Source organism: Tetrao urogallus (assembly GCF_951394365.1).
Source record: "Tetrao urogallus genome assembly, chromosome: 14".
NCBI classification, from domain to species: domain Eukaryota; kingdom Metazoa; phylum Chordata; class Aves; order Galliformes; family Phasianidae; genus Tetrao; species Tetrao urogallus.
Genome location: NC_136827.1, coordinates 181,559 through 205,616, shown reverse-complemented (window position 1 = coordinate 205,616; position 24,058 = coordinate 181,559). Strand labels below are relative to the sequence as shown.

General features: G+C 44.8%; 1 protein-coding gene across 2 annotated transcripts in view; it reads right to left on the bottom strand.

Moving 5' to 3' along the window:
- PFDN1 (prefoldin subunit 1) overlaps positions 1-24,058 on the bottom strand; it is a 28,626-nt gene extending 4,568 nt beyond the window's left edge. Inside the window, exons 1-3 of one of the 2 annotated variants that reach the window (XM_079542308.1) lie at positions 24,002-24,058; positions 23,659-23,825; positions 10,413-10,497 (exon numbers count right to left, since the gene is read on the bottom strand). In XM_079542308.1, the coding sequence (XP_079398434.1) occupies positions 10,413-10,497; positions 23,659-23,825; positions 24,002-24,034 (285 nt within the window). In that variant the 5' untranslated portion in view covers positions 24,035-24,058. The remainder of the gene's footprint in view (positions 1-10,412; positions 10,498-23,658; positions 23,826-24,001) is intronic. The other variant, XM_079542307.1, reaches the window with a different exon arrangement.

Here is a 24,058-nt window from a genome sequence, read left to right as displayed (position 1 = left end):
GATCAAAGCACCATATTCACACAGCACCATGTTCGGGGCATAGCTGCCTTCGGAGTGCTGCCCAGGGCTGTCAGCTCCATGCAGGAGTTTGGGGCCAGGATGCTCAGCTCCAACAGACAGCACAGCACTGCTGTGCTCAGCAAGAAACCAAAGGACAGCAGCTAGTATTTATTTGGACTGCACTATGCCTAGAACTCACAGGTGCTACCCTTTTTCAAACAGCAGCTTATCATTCAATTTCTGCTTTTTTTGCTCTTCAAATTTTACTTCTGTCTCCTTACCTCAGCTTGTAAATCAGTGGCCTGCAACCAGAAGTATGAGGTGACTAAACTCAAATAAAAACATCTCCAGCAAATTGAAGAATCTAGCAATGGAATGATATTGGACAATTCAAAGCTCAGAGCAGTGGGTGACACACCAGAAGGCTATGCTGCTTTGCAGTGAGATCTGGACGGGCTGAGAGTTGAGTGGGGAGAAAAATTATGAGGTTCACCAAAGGCAAGTATGGCCCTACAGCTGGGGGGGAATAACTGCATGCATCAGCACAGGTTAGGGGCCAAGCTGTTGCAGAGGAGCTCTGCACAGAAGGACCCGGTGCTCTGGTGACCAACAGAACTTCTTTGAGAGCAACAGAGCACTGGGACAGGCTGCCCAGAGCAGTGATGGAGTCTCCTTCTCTGGAGATACTCGGAACCCACTGGATGCTTTCCTGTATAACCCCCTGTCAGGAGCCCACTTTAGGGGGTGGCCTTTTCCAACACACATGGCTCTGTGGATGTGCAATCTCACATTGTATTTTTTTTTTTTTTTTTTTTTTTTTTAAACACTCCTTTCCTACACCTCCCAACGTGTGAGGATGGTACACATTCAGGTCCCTACCAGAGCCCTCCCTGGCACACCCCTACCACACACAGAAGAAGATTGCTGCGGAAGAATGCCCTGGAGTCTTCAGGCATGATGCAGTGCCTCAAATAGGTGCCCTGATATAACTCATCTTGTGACAGTCTCAATAAACGTGCTAGCTTAGTTTCACTATCCCTAAAGTTAAATCAGGTCATTTTTTGCATTCCTTGCAGTCTCCGTGTGCACACTCTTTGGGAAAGTGATAAGCAGATCCCATGATAGAGCAGGGAATGCACCCTCAGCTGCAGAGAGCCCTTCTCCAGAGGAACAGGGCTGTCGTGGGGTCAGGCCACAGCACACAGCTCTCCTGCCCAGGGTCTCACTGTGCTCAAGAGATGCGCTGTGCCCAATGAGATTTCCACTTGAAACTCCATGATAAGGAGGATCTCCTGAACAACACTCAGCCATTCTGCAGCAGAGACACAAAAAGCCCATGGGCAGCACACAGGGCAGCCCCATGCCCCGCGGCCTCACCCTGGAGAATGGTGTGGTATACTGACACTGGGAATGACACAGCAACCACCAAATATTTAGATGCACTTCAGACTTTCCATGCAGCAGGGTTATTGCTCTCAGGAAGTTGCCTGTAGTTTGCTTAAGAGTGAACTGCAATAGGAAAGGACCACAGCTGGTTCCTGACGACAGCCACTGACAGCAGCATGATGATGCCACCCACCAAGGAGGAGAAGCAATGATTCATGTCCTTGGGTTTTCCCTCACTTACTCTTTCCACGAGGCAATGGGGAAACTCAATCACTTTCAAGCCTGAACTAGAGAGAGGCAGCACAGTCCACCTATTAGGAAGGAGATCTAGAATCATAGAACTGTTCGCGTTGGAAGGGACCCCCAAAGGCCATCTAATCCAAGCCCTTGCAGAGCACAGGGACACCTGCAGCCCATCAGTGCTCGCAACCCATCCAGCCAGACCTTGGCTGCCTGCAGGGACGGGGCACCGCTGCTTCTCTGCGCACCCCGTGCCAGTGCCTCACCGCCCTCAGTATAAAAAACTGTTTCCTTATATCTAATCTAAGTCTCCCCTCTTTTATTTTGAAACCATTTCCCTCATCTTGCCACAGCAGTCCTTGCTAAGGAGAACATCCCCTTCCTTCTTACAGCCCCTTCAGATACCAGAAGTCCACTTTCACCTTCCCTTCTCCATCCGCACAGCCCCAGCTCTCTCAGCCCATCCTCACAGGGAGGTGCTCCATCTCTGGGAGCATTTTTGGGCCATCCTCTGGATGTGCTCCAGCAGCTCCACGTCTCTCCTGTGCTGAACACTCCCTGTCCCGATGCAGCACTCCAGGTGAGGTCTCACAGCAGAGAGCAGAGGAGCAGATCCTCTCCCTTGTCCTATTGGCTGCCACTTTGGGTGCACCCAGGCTATGGTTGCAAGGGCACAGTGGTGGCTCATGTCCAGCTGCCATCCGGCAGTAACCCAAAGTCCTTCTTAGCAGGGCTGTGCTCTATCCTTTTGTCCCCCAACTTGTACTGATAGCAAAGGTTGCTGGCACCAAGGTGTAGATTGTACACTCGGCTTTGTTGAACTTTGTGAGGTTCACCTGGGCCCACTGCTCAGCTTAAGAAATGCTGGTACAAACCTGCCCCCATCCCGAGCAAGTCCTACCTACTGCACTGCCAGCAGGGCTTCCAACATCATCTCTGCAGTGCTTTGAGGCACACGTGCCCTGAGAAAGTATTCACTGTTTTCCAGTGTGGTACCAAGGGAGGCAGGTCTCCAAGAGAAGGGGCAAGGTAACAGGCAGGGGAACAACTGCAAGGACCCTCTGCAACAGAGCCCAGGCATGCCACACATAACTGTCATGTCAGCCACATGGCAGCACGTTAATTAGAGGTGGAGACAGGTGCTTTCTGTGATCAGGAAATGATGGATTGTTCCACTGAACTTGTGCACCCTACCCCAGAGGTGGCTAGCAGGGAAAGCTGATGGGAACATTTCAGTAGGTGGCAGCAGAAATATATTTGCAGTGCAGACTCCTATTGGAATACTCCTTCTTGGAAAAATCACCCTTCTAGAGGACATCTCTCAGACACGTTGCTCCAAGCCCGATACCACACTGCTGGCAGCCTCATGACAGCAGTCATGTCATATACAGAGAACTGGGGAGGAAACTCACCCCAGAGCTGAAATCCCCACATTCTGCCTGGGAGGAAATGTGCCTCTTGCAAAACATGGTAAGTTCCTTCGCTCAGTGCTTCAGTTTCTACATTCCTGCAGAGCCAGCGTGGCAGATCAGAGCACCTGCTAGCACCACGGCTGTTGTACAAGCCAAACCACATCTCCATTTTGCTCATACAGTTCAGGCCAGAGGAGGCTATTTTTGAAGAAAAACTACTTCTGTAAAGGTAGAAGACCCAGAAAGTCAGCAACCGGAAGAAATGAATGCCTGACTAGCCAGAACTCCCCCAGTCAATGCCCGTGGGCTCACAGGCAGAAGGGAGGACACGGCCACGTCTCCCCAGGAGCGTGCTTTGGGCAGAGCAGTGCAGCGACCCGACCAGCACAGGGCCAGCAGGAAGTCATTACAGCCTCCCGCATACCTGGTGAGCAAGGTGTGGCTCCACAAAGCTGACTCAGGGCTGGGTCAGGCCTCCCACACGCAGCAGCACGCTTTCCAAATAATCGCTTCCTGTTCTCCCCGGGCGAGACAGAGGAGATGGGGGCGGCAGGTACGTGTAATCCCCCTGCCCAGAGCCCTGGAATCACCAGGCACAAAGGGCAGCAAGGACCGACCGCTCGGGGCCGGGTGACTCAGGCAGGCACAGCGGCGCTGGGTTTGTGACTAACTATTACTCATGCAAGGAGGAATTTGGAGAGGGACCCACATCCAGCTCCGCTCATTGCTTTGGTTATTTCCACAGCCCTAAGTACAAAGAAGAGCTTTGACAATGAATCAGACCCTGGTTTAAAATGACAAAGAAAGACTTATCTATCAGTTTGGTGTTCAAATGATTTCAATGTAATGTAACATAACGTAAGAGCAGCTCAATGCTAAGCAGAGGAAACAAGCAACATTTTCAGATCCTGATGACAAAACGCATGCTCCTGGATGGACAAAACCATTTAGACAGAGGAAGAAGTGCTTTCTATTAGCGCGTAATGTTCTTCACTTTCCCCTGACTGACAAAGGAATGCCAAAGCACTGGCACAGTGTGCTGTGAAAAGCTTTTTCCATTAGATTTGTGTGTCAGATCAAAACGAAAAAGCCCAAAGTAAGTTCTGGGATAAAACTTATTTTGAAAGTGTCTCTGTAACAAAGTTCTGAAGGGTATTAAAGGAAGCAATCAACATACATATTAATTATTATATTGCCTTTATAATCTACGATTATCCAACAAAAAATAAAGGCAGGAATAGCAGGGAGAAAAAAAAGCTGCCAAATCCTGGTTCCCCCTTCATGAGGCCTTTGCCCTTTCATCTAGTTTGTGTGCTTACTTTGCAGTAACGTCGCGCAACGAAGAGTAACACGATTACTAATTAACTCGTTCCTTGCAAAATTTGGGAAGGTTGAAAACTGTGCTGTGAACGACTGCTGCAAATGAAAACTCCAGCCCTGTGTGCATCATACACATGACGCTTTAAATTCAGGTCATTCTACCCAAATGAGCATCACCTACAATCACGTTTCACAAAAAACAGGAAGAGGAGTTTTCATAAGCCATTCTGCATCTGAACTGGTGGAAGATCCTTTCTGAGAGCCGGGGATTCCCTTTAAATGTGATTATTTTCCTTCTCCTCCATCTGTGAGGTTACAACTTGGCATTTTGCAACTGGTGACTTCTGCACTACTTAACATATGACCAACTTGTTAAGCAAGTTTCAGAGCAGAGCACATATCTACCTTTATCTAACAAATCTAGCATAGGGATGTGGACCAGTATAAAAAAAATACAACTTCTTCCTTGCAATTAATGAAGAGTATTTGTTCCCTTGTAAAGCTACAGGACACGAACTGCACACAACCAACTTTCATTTACCTGAGAGTGAAATTATGTGATCTGGATAGAAGGAAAACAGCACAAAATACACGTAAGGTAGGCTGTAAGAAAGAAACCCTCTTACTGCCTTCTTCACTTTTCACAAGCAATCTTTAAGATGGGCTGTGAGGCTTTAAAGAAAGAAGTCATCAGATCCATCCAGAGCCCTGGAAGCAAGGGGTAAGCATGCTGCTTGGGCTCCCACCAGCAGAGTCGATCCAAGAGACAGAAAGAACTAGAGCAGCATTACCCATACCCAATATTTACCTTAAATTTGTATGGCACCAGTCCAGCGTCAGAGGACTTCTCCATTAAGAAGGTTCTGTCCCAAGAGCATTAGCTCCAACACTCTCAACCTTTTCATCATTATGTTACATTTAAGGTTTGTTTTGTTCATTGTTCAGGTTATTTCCCTTTTCAAAGGAGAAGAAAAATTCTTCTCCGCTATAAGACAGCCTACAGGAAAAAAAACAAATGAGCTTCAGTACTGCTTTCTTCACAACAAGCCTGCTGGTGGAAAACAGACGCATGCCAACAGCTCTGCCTGTGCTCTGCTTTCCTATAGGAGCAGCTGTGGATGCCCCCATGCTGATAACAAGCTACCTCTGGAAGCTTTCATCCTGGACCCAAGGCCTTTTCATGGCCAGGGAGAGCTATGAAGCTCCCGAGCATAATTCAGGCTGCTGGATGAGCAACAAGGACAGAAGCATGGCAGCTTTCCTTGGAGGAGATGAGGCCATAATGCCAAAAGACTGAGACCAAGCCAGGGTCTGACATCTTCTATATGCGTACTTAGGGCTGTCCTTAGAAGCTAGGGGGCTGCCGTGACAACACATTTAAATCACATCCTGAGCACATGGATATATGCCAGCAATGCAATAGAGAAAAACACACTCTTCCAAAGCAAAATCTGCTCTAGGCTAAATCATAGAGGGCTATTCTTGAAGCTTTCCCCCTGCAAGCCAAATACAAGCACTCTTTATTTTCCCCTGTTTATTTAAGAAGCACACCACACATTCCTGGGTGCTGGCCTATCCACTCCAACTATAGGATGAGAGCTCCTGTGCTGCAAATCTCAGGAAGAAATCGGCCAAAAAACTGTTACCTTCTGGTGGTCGCCAACGGTCTGCAGGACATCCTACACATCTCAAGAAATTTGTTTGCACATCATTAAAGCTACCCTCTGAATTGGCCTCCACATGGACAGTTTCAGCACAAAAACCAAAGGACTGTCCAGAGAACTGCCACGGAGCAGGCCATGCCTACACTGAGAGTACAAAGCACCAGCTCTCAGACTCTGGCACTGCTCCCCAGACACACCTAACCCACTTCAGCCTTAGCTGCCCCAGGGAAGGAAAACCATGCTGTGGCAGCCAGCAGACACCCTGCTTGCTCAGCAAGAACAGGGGTGCAGCCATCACACCAGTGCAGTGAGGCCATTCCAAAGCCCCAGAAAGCATCACAGAATGGACAGCCGGAGTGCAAGCAGGTGTGTGTGCAGGAAAACCAGGGAAGACCCACTGCTACATCTGACATCCAAGCACTTCAAAGTACCACAATTCAGTGGCATCTTAGCTTCAGCACGATGCAGTCCTGCCAAACCTGACCAGTCTTTAAACAAGAGGCAGTTTTTTTCCAATCATGAACAAAGGTTAAGAAGCTTTCTGCATGGGATGGGACAACTGGACACTTAGAAATTCTTTTTGGGGTCCCTAGCACTTGTGTATGCGTTCCCTCATATTATTTTCAACTTCAGACAGAAAGAGAAGAAATCAACCTACCCTATAGCATTAAACATTCAGACTCCATAGAAGTGCATAAAGAATTGCATGGGATATGGGCACGCAGCGGTGCCCCAGGCAGAGCTTAAAACCAAATCCAATTCCCCAAGAAAGCCGCAGGTTGCCCTTTGCAAGAAGGAGCTAAATTCAGTGGCACAGTCAACAACGTGGCCCAGCACAGCCTCCCCCTTATTTGTTATTTTTAGAAATTTAGTCTGACAACGCCTGACAACTAAACATGCTGAATATAGCAGGAGAGAGAGGGATTATCAGATATTATCAGAGAAAACACACGGCAATATTCACTTTCTCCACCCCTAACGAAGAATCAATTTTCCATGTCTTTGTAATATCAGAGTTTGTTCTTTTTAAAATGCCACATTTAAAAACAGAACCCATCTAGCTCTACAATGGAAACGGATAACATTTCCTGAAACAAAGCATTGTTCCACCCCTCACATATCATGTTTCCTTAAAAACAAGGGAAGAAAAACATTACTTGGTTTTTCTCTTAATACTGCACAAACATTGCTGAGCTAAAAAGAGTCAGTGCTCATCCCTTTAGAATGCTTTCAAAATAGATTTACACATACCCTTTGCACTGTGAAACACAAGAAGAATTTGATATTATCAGGACTGGAAAAATCCAATAGCTACGCTTAGGCAGGAAGCTTCCCATGTGATGGCATGGACTCATACACTCAGCCTCTGTAAGTGCCAAGAAGGCTTTGGTAAGCTTCACTGGCCCAGCCTGTAAGCAAACGTGCATTTTGTAAACAAGCCTAGACAGTCCCTTTGGATTCCAAAGGATTATACACAGAGTGTGAAGTTAAGTTTGCTAAACACGTGCATATATACATTCCTCCCTTAAAAGAAGGATAAAACTTTTGTGTGCTGACTGACAGACTATGTCTGCCCCTTTGTTTGTCTGTACATATCTACACCCTTTTGGGTTTTCAGAGCCATGCTCACATAGCTCCACTCACAGAGGACATGCAGTGCATATTCCAGCAAAGCTTTGCTTTCACAGCTCTGTACAAAGCCGGCCCTGGCCATCCTCACTGCCCTGCTGTGAGGTGAGCAGCGGGGACAACCAGGCTAGCAGTGTCACAGCCCACTCCTGGTGCTGACATAAAAGAAACAAGGCAGGTCTTCAACAACAGGCAAACACAACAGAGGGGAGTAAAGGAAAGAGGAGAGAGAAACAAACCTCTGAAAGAAGAGGCAAAACCCCTTCCTGCTTTCAAAGTTCATTTTAACGACTGTGAGTATCAGGAAACCCAGCTCACACCTCCAAAGCAGACAGAAGTCCACATTTTCACAAACTGCCAGGAGTTCTCCTTGCTATACTGCTGAGAAGAGTTCAGCTGTGAACCCAAACTTTATGCTGCACTCTTCTAGAATTGGACTGAGCTACCAGTGACACCATTTCTGAAATTCAGGTTTGTATCAAAAGTGCACATTTCACAGTACCTTGGCAACAGCTCTGTAACTGCACCATGCAATTGCCTCCAGCTCATGCTGTGAGAGCAACCAGGTGAGTCACACTGCACGGATACCAGAGGGTTACTCCGGCCAGCTTAATTCAACTGTGCAAAGTGTAGTAAGGTATTACGTATAATGAAAAATAAGGTAGTTAATGTGAAAAATAGCTTTAATTTTTTTTTCCAGTTTGAACAACTGATGAAGGGATATTTTAACCTGGTTATCTTGGTCTTACATTTATTTTACAACCATGTAGTGGGAGCGCAAGGTCACAAAGTTTCACATTCTTTTCTCCTGTCACAACTTGTTTTCAGAAGAGCAAAATCCTCTACTCCTGTGATAAGTGGACTCAGGTATTTCCCTTGAAATCTCACTTTTCAGCGACTGTCAATCTAATCCTCTTCCTTAGAGAATCCCAAGTCCAAGGAATATTATTCACACAAAACTGCCAGACATCTGGAAACCAGTTAAAAGGTGGACTTGAATGTTCATTTAAAAGAAACTGTCAAATGTTTCAGCAATCTGAACCTTACTTTCTATAGTTAAATAGAAAAACAATCTACGTGGCAATAACCTCCCCACTCTTACAACCTTTTGAGACAATTGCTGGGAACTGCAATTCAGTGGCCATAACCAGAGACCTGAGGCAACATGGAGCTACAAAACAGTAAAAACACATCTGTGAAGCAACCACCTCCAAGGCTGAGGGGCAAGAATGGCAAAGGTTATAATCTGGGGGGGTGAATTCCATCCATTCTGCTGAAGTCAGCGATCTAAAAGTTCAGGAGGTAAGATTATTCTCCATCAGGAACAGGAAGAAACTGAGATGCACAGCTGAAGGTTACAGTGGCCAAAACTGTCAAACACACTCTATCAGTTCCAAATGCAGGCAAATTGCAATGAAGTTCTGTAACTTCAGTGACAGCTCTGGTTTTGCTCAGGGCCACTGTTTTCAGGGATGGTCCCAGAATAGCCAGGATACAATCACATATAACCACGTAAGCATAAAAACGACTGTGCCGTCTGCATGAATAGGGGGTGGCATATACAGCCTATCCGTGAAGTACTTTCCCTGTGTAGAAAAGGTTCTGGTGGCCAGATACACAAAACCCCTTATTACCTGATACAGAAAACATGGCAGGTAACACAACCTGCAAGTTCCCATGGCAAAATGTGTTTCAAGAACAAATTAAAAAAACACAACTTGACTTTTGCTGTAGTGTAAGTAGGAAACAATAGAGACTGCACAGCCCTGTCTGAGCACCTACTTCCTATTGCTACTTGTCCCTACTTCCCTGGTCTGCACACTCACCTTCTCCAAAACATTAACAGATTTGACAAGAAGCTTGATGAAATTCAACCTTTCCTTGTTGTCATTTCCAAAAGCTAAGGAAAATGGTTATGTATTAATTCTATTTCAGGAGCATTAAGAACAAAAATACTAATGGCCTTGGAAGAAGTCCAATAAGTCTAAACACCTTCTCCAAAGAACTGTAAAGTGTTCATGGGGCCACTAGAAGATACTTAAGATTCAGACAATAGCTTGTTCAAACAGCTGGAACTTGCATGGACACTACTTTATGTGCCTCAGGCATTCTTCTCTGCCTCATTAAGCACTCTCTCCATAAGAACACAGGAGTACTCTGATTACATCATTACAGTCCATCCTCTCTAGGATCCAGCCTTCAACAGCAGCCATAAGTAAAAGTCTTGGGCAGAGTTTAAGAACAGGGTAAGCGTATGTGGTACTTCCTCCTAATACTTTCCCAGACTCCAGACATTTTTAGCTCACAGGCTTCCTGAATAGAATGCAATTTCTACATATTTGGAAATGCTCAATGGATTTCTCTTCCTTGAATTTGTGCAATTATCCTGTCCCAACATAAACTTTTAATACTCAGAGCAAAGAGCTTCCCATCAGTTATCTGCTGCAAGTAATCTCTAAACATTCTCTAAATACTTTTAAAGCTAGCTCCTACTAATTTAAATTGAACCCCCCACATCCAGTTTTCATATCAGGACACAGAGAGAACAATTAGTCCCTACCTGCTTTCTTAACATTCATGAAGCTTGTAGACCTAGCAAAAATCCAAGGCACACAAATTACTTTTAGGTTACTTGCAACAGACCTCATGCTCCCCTGCAGTTACAATCCTTGAGAATGTATCACATAAAAATAAGGGATGTAACAAACAGTACCTTGTTGACCTTCAACGTTTTCATCACCTTTACAGGCCAAAAACTTACCTCTAATTCCTTAATTTTCTCTTCTGCTATTCTCTGCTTCTCTAAAAGCTGATTATGAATGACTCCTTTAGACTGAAGAATAAACCTACAAGCAAAAAAAAGACAAAATCTGTTGGATTTTGCTTTAAAAAAAAAAATATCTAGGCATTGTACACTTAGCTGCACACCAAGTTAAACTGCAATGACCTCTGAGAAATACTCATTTTCATCCATGTTCTAGTCAGAGACAGAAGAACAAACCATAATGGATTGCCCAAGAGGCTCAGAAAAATCAGCTGGAAAACACTTGCTACCCGCTACTAAAAATTCATTGTTATTTAATGCCTTCAAATAAAAATTTCCACTGTTAAAGACTCCACACTTTCTTTCTGTTCATCAACTCTGAAATGCTTACCAATCTTCCACCTTTCGATCCATCTTAACATTCAAAAAAATACATACAGGAAGCCACTGAAATACTAAGGCGGGCGGCAAACAGCACAACAGCAGAACTGCTGTGTCACAAGGCTGCCCGCCCAGGTTTGCTTACTATTTCACCCATTACTTTGCAGGAAGAAAATAAATGCTCACAGGTTGCCCTCTACATTCAGTGTCCTGGAAGTTCCAAAAGCAGTTCTGGAACACACCTAGCAAGGGAAGTCCTTATCAAATAACATTCAAAGAGATCTTCAGCAATGACAGCATTATAGTATGGAAATGTAGTCAAGGAGGATTCTTTCAATGGTTAAAAGTCACGCATCACTGTAAGCTAAGCAAACCTGAACCATAGAAACAGAGGCCATGTGCACACTACATTGGAAGGCCAAGTGCTTCCAGAGAGCCACATCCACCTGCCTTTAAGTTTTCACAACTCCTGCTGCTCAGGGCTTGGCTTTAACACGCACCCTCACTGCATGCCAAATTCCCTTGCTTTTTAAGTTCAGAGTTTTTTTTTTTTTTTTTTTTTTTTTTTTTTTTTTTTTTTAAACAGGGTAGGAAACTGTTGTTTAACTGTAATTGCGGCCACTGGTTTCCATTGTTCTGTTTATTTGGGTTTTTTTAATTGCACAAGGGCTTCGAAAGATGCCTCTATAAAACCTCGGTGTTCTGTAAGCCAGCATGTAAAAGCCACCAACCTGCTCTGAAGAATCAACACCAACCAAAGCAGCTCACAAGCACGTGGTGCTGGAATCCCACAAAGAAGTAAAGAACAACTGAGCTCAGATGAATGTTAGGAACCTTTTCATAGCTGCCTCTCATGCTTCCAGACACAAGGAACGCACAAGACACAGATCAGCGCCTTCCCTACTTAGAAAGTCCCCTGGGGATTTAGAAGGAGTCTCCGTGGGTCATACCAGTGAGGTCAAGGTCTGCCCCTGCACTACAGAGCGTCTGGGACAACGCATGCTGCCAGGTGACAGGAGCAAGCGCTTGGACAGTTACCGTGAACAGCTTCAGACAGTGCAGAATCAGAATGCATTCCTCGCCTACTGCAACGAAGCCTGCAATCAGTGGAGTGCCACCTCCAACAACAAACGATATTATTAACAGGTTTGCTCAGGGCCTGCAAGATGTTCTTTGGGCATAAATGGAATCCACTCTGCTTGGCTGGAAATTCAGCCTACTCTGCACCAGCAACACTACAGCCGAAAGGAAAACTATGTGCCACATCCATTCCTGAAATGCATTGGAATGGAACTGTGGTTAATTACAGCAGACTGAAAATTAAAACTCCTCAGTGCTGCTATTAGCTGTGCTTAGCAACCACTTCCTCCTCCTCTTCTTCCTCTCCCTTGTTCGACTCCACCTTGTCTTTTCTACAGGAATTTCTGCTAGGTCTTCTACTTCAGAGTTTTCTCAAATCTTTCCTCATTCTTTTCCAGTCTCTCTACTAGAATCATCTTGGCTGTCATACTCATCCCTACTCTTCACAACACAGCAAACTCATGTCTCTCCCCCCCTCAGCTCCCCATTTCAGGCAGTGATCGCATTTCCAGCTCCCAGCACACACCACCCTGCAGACAGAACACGAGGATCTTGTTCAGCCCTATGAAAGTCCCATCCACAACCACCCTCCTGTTAGATGTAAACCCTGCAGCCAGGCAGATGGGAGATGCTTTCGGAATAATCACCTGCATTATCACATCGATGATGCTCCTACACTGCACCTGCATACTGGATAAAAGAAACGTGGAAAGCAATATGAGATTTCACATCCCCCATGTGTTCTGGGATGAAGACAACATTGTGCTTCGTTCCTGCAGAAGCTGTCATTAGTGAAAAAAGCAAAGCTGCAAGGTGTGCCCTCAGAATTCCTGCCACAAGGTCATCAAGCCCTCAAAATAATGCTCACAGGTATTGCCCCACATCTGTCCAAGGCCACATTCTCAAAGCTGAAGCTGCAAAGCCATATCCACAATTAAACATTTAAGTCTATGGCTTCACTTTTCAAAGTAGTAAAGACTGAAAAGCTTTAAGCTTGGGATACACGCCTCACAAACACCTCAGCCAGAGTTTTTACTTTAGGAAGTAACACGGCTTAAGAAGTAACTGAAATAGCACGGAATTTCTGTTCAGTAGGTAAGAAGTGCCACAGGGCACATGTAATAAAGCGAGCTACAGCACTGAAAGACTTCCTGCACAAACCAACTGCCTGGCCCAACAAAGAGGCTCCACACTCACACCTTGGGCACAAACTTTTAAGTACGGGCATTCCACAGAAGACAACTAGCACAACTCTTGCAGCCAGCTGCAGCCAGCTGGGTCCTGCAGAAATTAAGCTCTTCTTGCTTACATACAGACACTTTGCAGCACACACCAGCAGGCCTGTCAAACACAATACCTATGCTATCGAACGTGAAATACTGATTCAGAATGACACAGTATCACTGAATGCTTTAATTACAAAACTTAACAAATGAACAACCCATGTGAGCTTTTTTGCTGCTGTTAAAAAATACCAGAAATGCCCTATCACTGGATGGGGCCCTGGGCAGCCTGCTCTGGTGGTTGGCAACCCTGCCCATGGCAAAGGAGTTGAAAACCAACGATCTTTAAGGCCTTTCCAACCCAAGCCATTCTGTGCTTCGGATCAAAACAGTCAGATTCGCCCAGTCTGAGTTGCTCACTCATTTAAAAGGGAACAGCAAGTAACATCAGAGCAGAATATGCCCTATTCCAGATGCTTAGCAGTTTACCCAGTACTTACATACACAAAATTACAAAAGAAAGTGACAGAGGACTGGGGTTCTTGAGGTCAGCAATGATCAGCCAGCTCTGGGCTGCCAACAAGAAGAGCTCTAGAACACAGCCATGTATTTTTGAACCGGCAGCCTCTACGTGGCCTGGCATCCCAGCTACTGCTGGTTCTTAAAGAGCAACATGAGGAACAGAAATAGAGCATAAGAGAACTGAAAGAGAAACCTCACTTTAAATATTCCCAATTGCTTCTATTCTTTTCCCTGCAGTTCTCTGCTAGCTCCACAACAGGTGTTTTGTTTCTCTAAGGCAGAGCAAGTGATTTATAATACTACAGGATGAGTTGCTTGCTTCCCTATGAAGAGATCTTTTCCTCTAATTTTGAATTTCTAAATCTCATGCCCCACTTAGTCAGTATTTACATAGCACTCGCTCACACCCTGGCCAAAATGGTCTTCAGGCTCAGTTACACTGTTCAGTGATGCTGTTAACTTCATCTGCCACACATACACACCCACCAAGCGATGTTCATGCTATGTAAGTAATTCCATAACTCAGTTTGTTTGCACCAAAATGTACTGTTTACTTGACTTTAAAACACAGTATTAGATATTGAAATATTCATCTGTTAATGAATGAGGTTATGGAGATGTTTATTCAGTACACGCCAGCCTTCACTATGACATAGAATGTATTAAAGTTATTAGAGGTGGAGTAACAGTGATGTTCATGTCAAAGGTTTTCCGTTAACAACATTTCCAATTACTTGCAACCTTAGTCAGCTTCAGCTTTCTCGTCTGGAACTCCTGGTGGTGGGCACCTGGCCCAACAATGAGCACTTCCCCCCTTCTGCTCTGCTTAGGTAACAGTTCAGGTATTTCTGAGGGAGGACAGAAGCTGGCAGTCCACAGGTGCGAGTTTTTGGAGAGGCATTTTTAGAGGCAGGAAAGCTCCAAAGCTATTTTAATTAATGGCAGATCCAGAAATCCACTTGTTCTGGCTTCCAGCTCACAGACAGGGTGATTACAACATCAGCTTTAAAGCCCCTTTTTGATTTGGGAAACTCTTTGTATCTTAGCGTAAGTTTAATGCAGAAAACTGTCAACTTTGTACAAAGTCGTAGTATTATTTTACCATACTTCTTGTATTTCTAGAGGAATCTAACATGCCTTGTTGTAGCACAGCACAGTTGTTTGTACATAACACCCTTCTCCTTGAAGCCAAGCATTTCCATTAGACTACTCCACGAGAAAAGTTGGACTAAGCCCAGTCATGCCCTTATCTATTTAAAGATGCTTTTTAATTCTGAACTTGCACTGCTGTTCAAGCTCTGAGCATACTCAGTAAGGGATTAATGCATTTTAAGTACTGTTCAAAGCCAATGGAATAGAGGCTTCCAATGAGCTGATCCCAAGCAATCTAGCTTGATTGAACAGGAGCCGGCTGTTCACAACTGCAAGCATCCAGAAGTCTCCTTTTGCTCTCCCAGGGTCTGCATCTGCTTCTACAAACAATTCCTCGATTCTTTATTCCACAACAACATGCAGCTCATAACAGGCACTGATAGAGCCCAGCAAATTCCAGTTTAGCCACCCTAGATGAGTTAGCCAGTTCCAAACAAGACAAGCAAGCAATATTTAAAAAGGAAAACTATGACTAATTATAGTCCGGACCCTTCACGTCCAAGTGTTTTGCATTTTTCAGTCTGATTCTGAATTTCCCATTCACCATATCATAACCTTTAAGCAGAGCTCACGTGGGTCGAGGTGGTTGAGGCTTTTCCTCCATTTGCCGTTATTTCAGCAGCCCCTCATCTCACTGGGTCACCCAATATAGCTCAGCGTAACTGCCCCCCTCCTCCCTGCCAGAGCAGCACATAACTTACAGCAAAACAAATCCTGCAGCTTATATTGGGAGGGTTATATATGAACACATTCTAGAAGCAGCCGTTTATAGTTCACGTGTCATTTTACCACTGCACCCAGAGCAGTGCACCCATGCGAGACCAGTGGCGTGGGGAGGGAGGTTAGCAGCATGGGCAGCATGCCAGAAGCAGTCTTACGTAGGCCACAACAAGGGGAACTTTTACTCAGATGAACATTGGTAAGCCATAAACCTATTTACCTTAAGGAGCTAAAGGAAAAGAAAAGCAATGCCAAGCCGTGACTGCCTCTGAGCTGCTGCAGCCTGCCCAGCGCTCACAGCCGCCTTGCTGCAAGATGATGCTTCTGCTCTGGTCCCTGGGCTGTATGCTCATGCAAACAGCACTCTTTTCTTTTTTTTGGGGGGGGGAGGGGGAGGGAGGAGGCTGGGATCTGTCAATAGCTAGAGGGTATTACATTACCTCAAACAAAGATAGTAACACAGCTTGCAAGCAGCAGTTTCTGCATTGCCAGACACTTAACTAGATGGTAGAATTATACCATTGTTCATACTTGGTTCTTTTAAAAAACTGAAATTGGGAATATATCTTTGAGTGTGCATTAAATATAGTACAACCCAAAATAACAAACCAGTACCATAGTCAGCTTTTAAAGGACTTCATCCATTCTTTTCAAGGGCTCAAGAGAGATAAGTGGAATTAAAGAGAAGAAAAAAAAAAAAAAGAAAGCAACTCCTTCTCATTATACAGGAATGGAAAACATCTGCGATTCAAACCATGCGTGGAAAACAGCACAAGCACAGCTAATTGCAGCTTGTGGAGGTGAAAGCTTCACCAATAGTTTTCCCTCATTACAACCCTGGTTTTGTGACTTTATCCTCTAGGTTTGTTTTATAGTCTTTTTTGTTTGTTTGTTTTGCTATGTAGCAATGATGCCCTGTAGCTTGCTGAAGCAAAAGAAGCTCAACCTAGTACAGAATTTCAAACAATTTTTCCTGCAGTGTATTTTCCACTAATTTTCAAAGTTGAAAACTGCAGAAAATAGAAACAATTCCCCTGGTCAACCAATCCTAAATATGCTTCTATTAAAAAAAAAAAAAAAAACCAAATGTTCTTCCACTGGTAAAACTTCAGTGATCTGAAAAGTGAGGCTTGTATTAGTAAATAAATAAATAAATAAAAGAATAAGTGACACAGACATACTGCTATATTCTGACATGCAAACTTCTGCTCGGTAGCAGCTCTTCATAAAGAGCGCTCACAGGAAAATAAGAAAGTCAAGATGCATCTCTCTTGAAAAGCAAATTCACCCTCAGATGCAGGTGAAAAAAATCTCTCTCTCCTCCCGGCCTACCCAAGTGAAAACATGGGCAGAAATAGAATAAACCTCTGAAATGCTGGAGTGAGAAGGAAGACCCAGCTATCAACTCATGGTTCTTAAATAACACAGCCTTCGCTCCTGCATGCCATGAATCCCACTATAAAAACAACAGATCAAAGAAACCAATACAGCAAGCATCACAGAAGTGGGTGTAAGATAACTGTTTCAGTCAGAAATGATCAAGCATTACATTCACACAGAGATATTTCTGGTGCTAGATTTCAATCAGTTAGCACTAACTCAACCCCACTCACTGTTTTTTCCTAATCATTAGAACAAACTTTTTTGAATTAACATTCAGTCTTTTTTCGGTCCAGAAACGCTGTTTTGGAAAAATCCTTCCTTCCCAGAAAGCTTTTCTCTCCTTCCCTCCCCCTGCTCCAGCTCCAACTGGCTGAAACATTCTGTCAATTCAGCAAATAGTTCTGCGGACAACAAGAATAAAAATTCAAGACAGTATTTACAGAATTTCTGAGTTAAGGACTTTGCTTCACAGCACTGCAGAATGCTGGGGTGAGGAAGGGCCTTGACAGCCCCCCAGCTCAGGGCCCATCCACGGCCTGGGGCACCTCCAGGCATGGGGCAGCACAGCTGCAGTGCACTGCTGCCTCAACCTCATATCCAGCTTCTCACCCACCAGAACATTGAAGTCCCACTCTGCAGCCCTGCAGAGTGCACTCAAGGAGTTCTCCCCACAGCAATTCTTGCTGTGTCTCTGTACTAAACTTACATAAAATATATGCACATCAGTGGCTCCCTACTAGTTTACTTCAGTGTTTTAACATAGGGAACATGACTTTAAGCCTCCTCATCTCCAATGTCAAGCAAGACTAGACACGTAGGTCAGAGCACATTCAGACCTCGACTTCCTGTGTGTATTAAGACAACTGCAAACAAATTTTATATGCATATCAGACTGGGAACTGGTTCTGGGCATCTCCACCCACCAGCTGTGGGCCCAAGGTGTAGGGCTACTTCGTCACAGTCAGTGATAACACAGTCAGCACGGCATTCCCATGTACACAGGGATGTGACAGGAACTCTGTGGTCCGCTACTTTGGCCATTCTCACCTGCCAGAGGAAAGCCAAATTCAAGTCCGTGCACTAAAACAGAGAAACAGTGCTATAGTCTAAAAGAAAGGCTATAATGCTGAGTATTTTCTCTGGGCATCCAGCCTTTGATTTCCTTGTTTCCCATAGGAAATGGAGGAAAAGGCTCAAAGTGCAGTACTTGAAGTCCACTAGATGTTAATGTTCCTTGGTACATCAAAATACCAAGCTGACATTTTATGTACAAAAGTAAGACAGTCAAGATCCATGACTTTTGAAGCCATCTGGCACAGCACACCACAAAAGCTTCCACTTGGATAATGCCCTCAATAACAGACTCTAACTTTTGGTAGCCCCTCAGTGATCAGGCAGTTGGACTTGATGAGCTTTGTAGGCACCTTCCAGCCATACTAAACCATTCTATTCCCCAAAACATTTCATACTTCTGTCGTATGTATTCAAAGATAACTCCGTAGCACTGAAGCAACACACTGATGGCATCTTCCAAGGGACCCAGGATTTCACCTTTTTGGAGGTGCTCTTCTACAGCCCTTGCTCCCCACAGCAGTCTGACATCCAAATTGTTGACCTGTAAATACAAAAGTGCTTGAAAGCTCTGGCACTTGCATTACAGAACATTGCCTCTGGACCACAGCAGACTGAACTGTCTGTTCTTAGTCATGACAGCACTCTGTACAAGCAGTTTGTCTCAGTTCCAACTCTTACCTTCTAAGTTTAGATTTTATCCCCTTTAAGGTAGCCTACTCCTCTGTACTGCCCTGGTAGAAGACCAGGAAAATGCTGTGGAGAGAGAAGAAACAAACTGAACTAATTTGTCTGAAAGCCATATCCAGGAATCAAAGCAAATATGAACTTAAAGAGAGTTAGAAATTTCCAGACAAAGGAGACGAACTTCACATAAAAACTGCATCATTGGCTCCCCAACCTTCTATCACAGTTCTCACAGAATAGGTGGGAGTGTGCAACAGACGTGTTCATTTCCACGCAGCGCTGAGTAAAACATACTTTTAAAGACAGCTACTATTTTTAAGATTTTTTTTTTTCCTGTTGATTATGTATTTGAGTATTTGACAAACACTGACTTATCTGACGTATCCATTTCACACCTGTTTAAAGCTGATTTATTTATTTGAAGAAATACAGCTACTTCCTAGAACTAAGCAGATATACATCTTGCATGCAAGTCATGGAAAGCTTCCTTCTTTGAAGTTTCAATACTTCATAGAGAAATTAAATGAAGCAGTAAGGCAGGAGAGCTACAACTGGACCAAGATATCCAGGAGACTGCATGTGAGCAGCCCAGGGCAGCAGGCACAGATCAAGAACTAAATGGGAGAGCGGGAAACAAGAGAGTCTTCAAGACACCAAGAGATGCCAAGCTAAAATGGGAGTCTGTGCTCACCTGAACACACTCTCTTTCTGATCCTGAACAGAATTCAGCCATACAAAGTCCCAGGATCCCACTATTGCTAGCAGTTAACTATGAGAACCACTGACCAAGCACACCCTTCTCTTGCACTACACATCAGCCAACAAGAGGACAGCAAACAACTGCTGCCACTGACTGCACTGCTCAAGTCACAGACACCTGCAAAAGCTCATACCAGATTACCTGGCACCTCATTTTTATTTCAGCTCCCTATGACAGCTCCCAGAAGACAGCCTACAACTACTACACCCACACTCACCCATAACATGGTAAGCAGCACTGTTCAGACTGCAACAATATGAAGTGCAAAAAAAAAAAAAAAAAAAAAAAAAAATCAGGACAAAGCTACAGTGAAATGAAGGCAGCGACACAGAACCCACCCGCTTATGGTGCCCTGTAAGCCTTTTGTGCCACATGAACGTCTTGTTCAACACACCGTAAAAACAGTGGTCCAACTGCAAACAGCTGGACACAAATTCTGTTTTCTTCTACTTCTCTGGATACACCAGACTTTATGAGGAAAATGAAACCCTTACTTTTTCAATAGCGAGATAAGTGAGCTTCACACTTCTGATGGCCACTTGAATTTCGCAGGCTGACCTATAGGTAGTAATGAACCATAAATACAGAGCCTTGCCTGTCCTTCAGTTCTTACTGAGTCTTGGAAACGTGATCGGGAAGAAGAGGATGGCTACCACATGCTGCAGTGATCTGTCCTCAGAGAACCAAACATTCACAGAACAAAACAAACAAAAATCAGCTCTTCCTGCTGTATCCAAAAATCCACCATTGGAAAATCTTCAGAAAAGTTTACAATTATTTGTGATGTCTTATTTAGAAGCAAAATCCAGAATCACACTAAATAACAGGAGTGCATTTAAACCCAATAAATACCCCAAAACCTTTAATCCTCTCTCGGCTTTCACTCACACATGGTTCTGCCAAAAAATCTCCATAGAAATAGTATATACATTTATGTTCAAGGTTTTCTGCGAAAGCTACAGTATTTGCTTGATTTTTTACTTCTACAACAAATGAGAGAACACTAATGATAAAGCAACACCAAAACAAAATGGAACATCTATTTTGGCATGGCGTGAAAAACTGCAGTGGTCTCCTCACTGCGCCCAGCATAAGCCCCTGATGTTTTTCTTTGGTAAATAAGAAGCTGGTCCAGGTCATCATTCAGAGGAATGTGAAGAGAAAGGTCTGAAGCATTCAGACAAAATTCTGAAGCTTAAGCTTTCGGCATAGTTCTCAAAGCAGCACGATGATATCAGTTCACAAATAGCTTAAGCAGGAGTCCACCACAGTGGCAGTTGTATCAGGCTACGTAACAAGCCTTTCAAAGAGCATGAAGTAAGAAAATAAAAATGTATTTGGCACGATGTCACTACTCAGATGATATCCTAGTCTAACAGATATATACAGTACACAGCAATTCATCATCTCATACTATGTGGCACTGACGATTCTTGTGTTAAACCAAAATTAGCTACAGTAAATGTTTAGAAACAACAAATGGACTTCCACACTTGCCAGGGCGCAGGGAAAGCCTCTCAGGCAGGAAGCAGGCTCAGGGCTTAGAGCAGAAACCACGTAATTCTTTTCAAGTAGTGCAGAAGCAAGTATGGAACTAGGCAGACTTCCTCCCAGGATGCATCACACCATCACATTCCTCAAGCATTACATTTTCACAAACGTAATTTGTGAAATTGTTACATTTCCCTGGAGTAGCTTATTCTACAGAATTTTATGCAATTTTATGCACTGCTCCCATGCACACAGCATGTATTAGAATCATAGAGCAGTTTGGGTTGGAAGAGAGCTCAAAGATCACTGGTTCAAGTCTCCATGCTGCAGGCAGGGTTGTCGACCACTACATCAAGCACTAGATCAGGCTATCCAGGTCCTCATCCAATCTGGCCTTCAACACCTCCAGTGACAGAGCATCCACAGCCTCTGTGAGAGCCTGTGCCAACACCTCACCATCCTCTCTAGAGAAACTTTTCCTTGACATCTAACTTAAATATCTCCTCCTTTAGTTTAAAACCATCTGCCCCATCCAACTGCATAAAAAGTTTATTTTCCTCCTATTTACAATTTCCCTTTAAATACTGGACTGGTCATAACAGGGCCCCCCTTCTTTTCCTCAGGCTGAACAAGCCTAGATTTCTCAGTCTGTCTTCATTGGAGGTGCTCCAGTCCTTTGAGCATCTTTATGGCTCTCCTCTGGACCGTCACCAAAACCTCCACATCTGTTCTAATTGGGAGCCCTAGGCCTGGACACAGCACTCCACATGGGGCCTCACGAGGGCAGAGCAGTGGGGAATAATCACCTCTCTAACAAGGTAGAAGTTGAATGCAGGAACAGAAGCACCAAACCCACTTTAAATAATTCAGCTATTCAAACAAGCTGTCAGAACATCACCAGTCATCATAGCTAACACTGATGCAGACACTCATCTCTTCTGGATAGCCGAAACCCACTAGAGCTCCAACACTACTTACATTAAACACCTATATCTCTGTTTTGTCACATGAGATGATGCTAAACTACATGACAGAGATCATAAGTGTTGGATGCACCGTAACATCCCTTTGGTAGCTGAAATCTTCAATCTGTACAAACCACCTATGCCAACAAATTAAAAATTCCACTCCATCAAACAAAAATTACGCAGCCAGAATAACTGCAATGGCAGTTATTTGGTCTCTTTGGTCTCTAGGAGAATATAAGATGCCAAACTGCCTTTGGACTTTAATTCCTGCACAAGCACAGCTTCAGCTAACTTTACCAAATGCCCAGATTTCAGCCAGAAATTCTCTACAAAGGGTTGGAGTGGGCTCTGGTAAGAGCCTTGTGTCCCTGGTGTGAATTCACTCTGCTGGTGAATGATACTGAGCATGCCCAAATGCAACTACCAATTTGCAAGGCAGGCTTAAGCCCCACGGCCAGAATAGGCACAGCTCACAGAAATGCTGCATCAACCAATGAAGAAGAAGGAAAAAAATGGTAAAGCAAATCAGCGAATAAGCAGCATAGAGAGCACAAGCACTCTTAATCTGAGCTTGCATAGTAACTAGCACAACAAAACCCACAAGGAGTACAGACTTCAAAAATTTGAACACTAATATCATGCAGATAGTATTTTTCTGATGGCAGCTCTACCATCAGCAGAGGTCTGAACCACCTGCCTGGTCACGTGAAGGTAAGCAAGAGAACAACCCCAAAAAGACTGCACTCCAGCAGCTGGGCTAAAAGTAGGACAGTACTTTTCAGCTAGCACAAAAACACAGTCTCATTCACAAGCAACATTATTTTACCATAAAAGCCAATATACTCATGTTTTCAAAGAATCTTGAGGAATTATTTCATACTGAAGAATTATACCCTGCTTTGAGACAAAAAAAAAAAACAAAAAACAAAAAACAAAAAAACAAACAAACGAAAAACCTCTAAAGAAAAATTGTTGATTCCAGAATCTACTCTTAGTTTGTCTTTTCTGTGAAAAAAAAAACCAGCCTACAGCCTGCCTGGGTCACATCAGCTATCTCCTGCAAGAGATCAAAATCTATTTCCTTTCAGCATCACCAGCATCTCCACACAAACCCAAGTTCAGCCACTTGGAAAAGCTTAACTGGAGCCACACCATCCTGGTCCAAAGAAGACTGACACACTGAACACCTCCATCAGAACCATAGAACAGCTTCAGTTGGAAAGGACCTAGCGACCATGGAGCTCCAACCCTCTGCTGCAGGCAGGGCTGCCAACTACTACATCAATCTGCCCAGGATGAACCCAAGCACACCTGCATTTGCTCACTGGTCTCACCTGGCAACTGCCAGTGAAGTGCAGTCCACACACCAGTCCTGGCTTCCCAGCCTGCCAGCTCCCTAAGACTCACCCTATAGATTGTGTGATGACACAAATCAGGTCCGGGAGCTCACTGCATCAGCAGGCCCAACCAGCTACAGGTCCACTGCAGCCCAAAGGAAAGCGGGGACAGGGAGATGCAATCACCCCTTTGGGCAGCAATCAGATCAGCCTTTTAGAAAACCACATCCCTGAGTAAGTGTAATCATTGCTGTTGCCCAAATCACAACACAAGAGAAAAAACACACACAGGAGGTCAGCGTGCCACGCAGCAAGTCAGCACACAAGTCAGACTGGAAACTAGCTTGCACGCTGCTCTTCACGAGGCTGCTACAGTCAGAGCCGCGCCGCCAAACTCAACCAAAGCCCCTTATGCAGTTTTAAGGCGTGCGACAAGAGCGCCGGATCGGGGCGCGGGCCGCTACTCACATCCTGCCCACGCCCTCGTACATGCGGGTCTCGTCCACCAGCGTCATGATTTCGGTGTCGGTGAGGTACGCGTGCTTCTTGGTCTTGCTCAGCTGCTCGATCTGGATGTCGGCCAGCTTCACCTTCTGCTGCGTGTCGATCACCTTGGCCTGCAGCTCCGTGAAGGCCTGCGGGGGCAGAGCGGCACATCGAGGGGCCGCGGCCCGGCCGGGTGCCGAAGGGCGGGTAGGGCCGGGCCGAGCCGGCCCAGACTGCGGGGAGAGGGTGAAGAGGGGGCCGGGAGGGGGCGGAGAGGGGAGCGGCGGCCCGAGAGACCCGTTGGATAGAGCCGGACGCCCGTTACCTTCTTCAGCTCCAAGTCCACGGGCGCCGCCATCTTCCCCTCGCTCGGCGCCTGCGC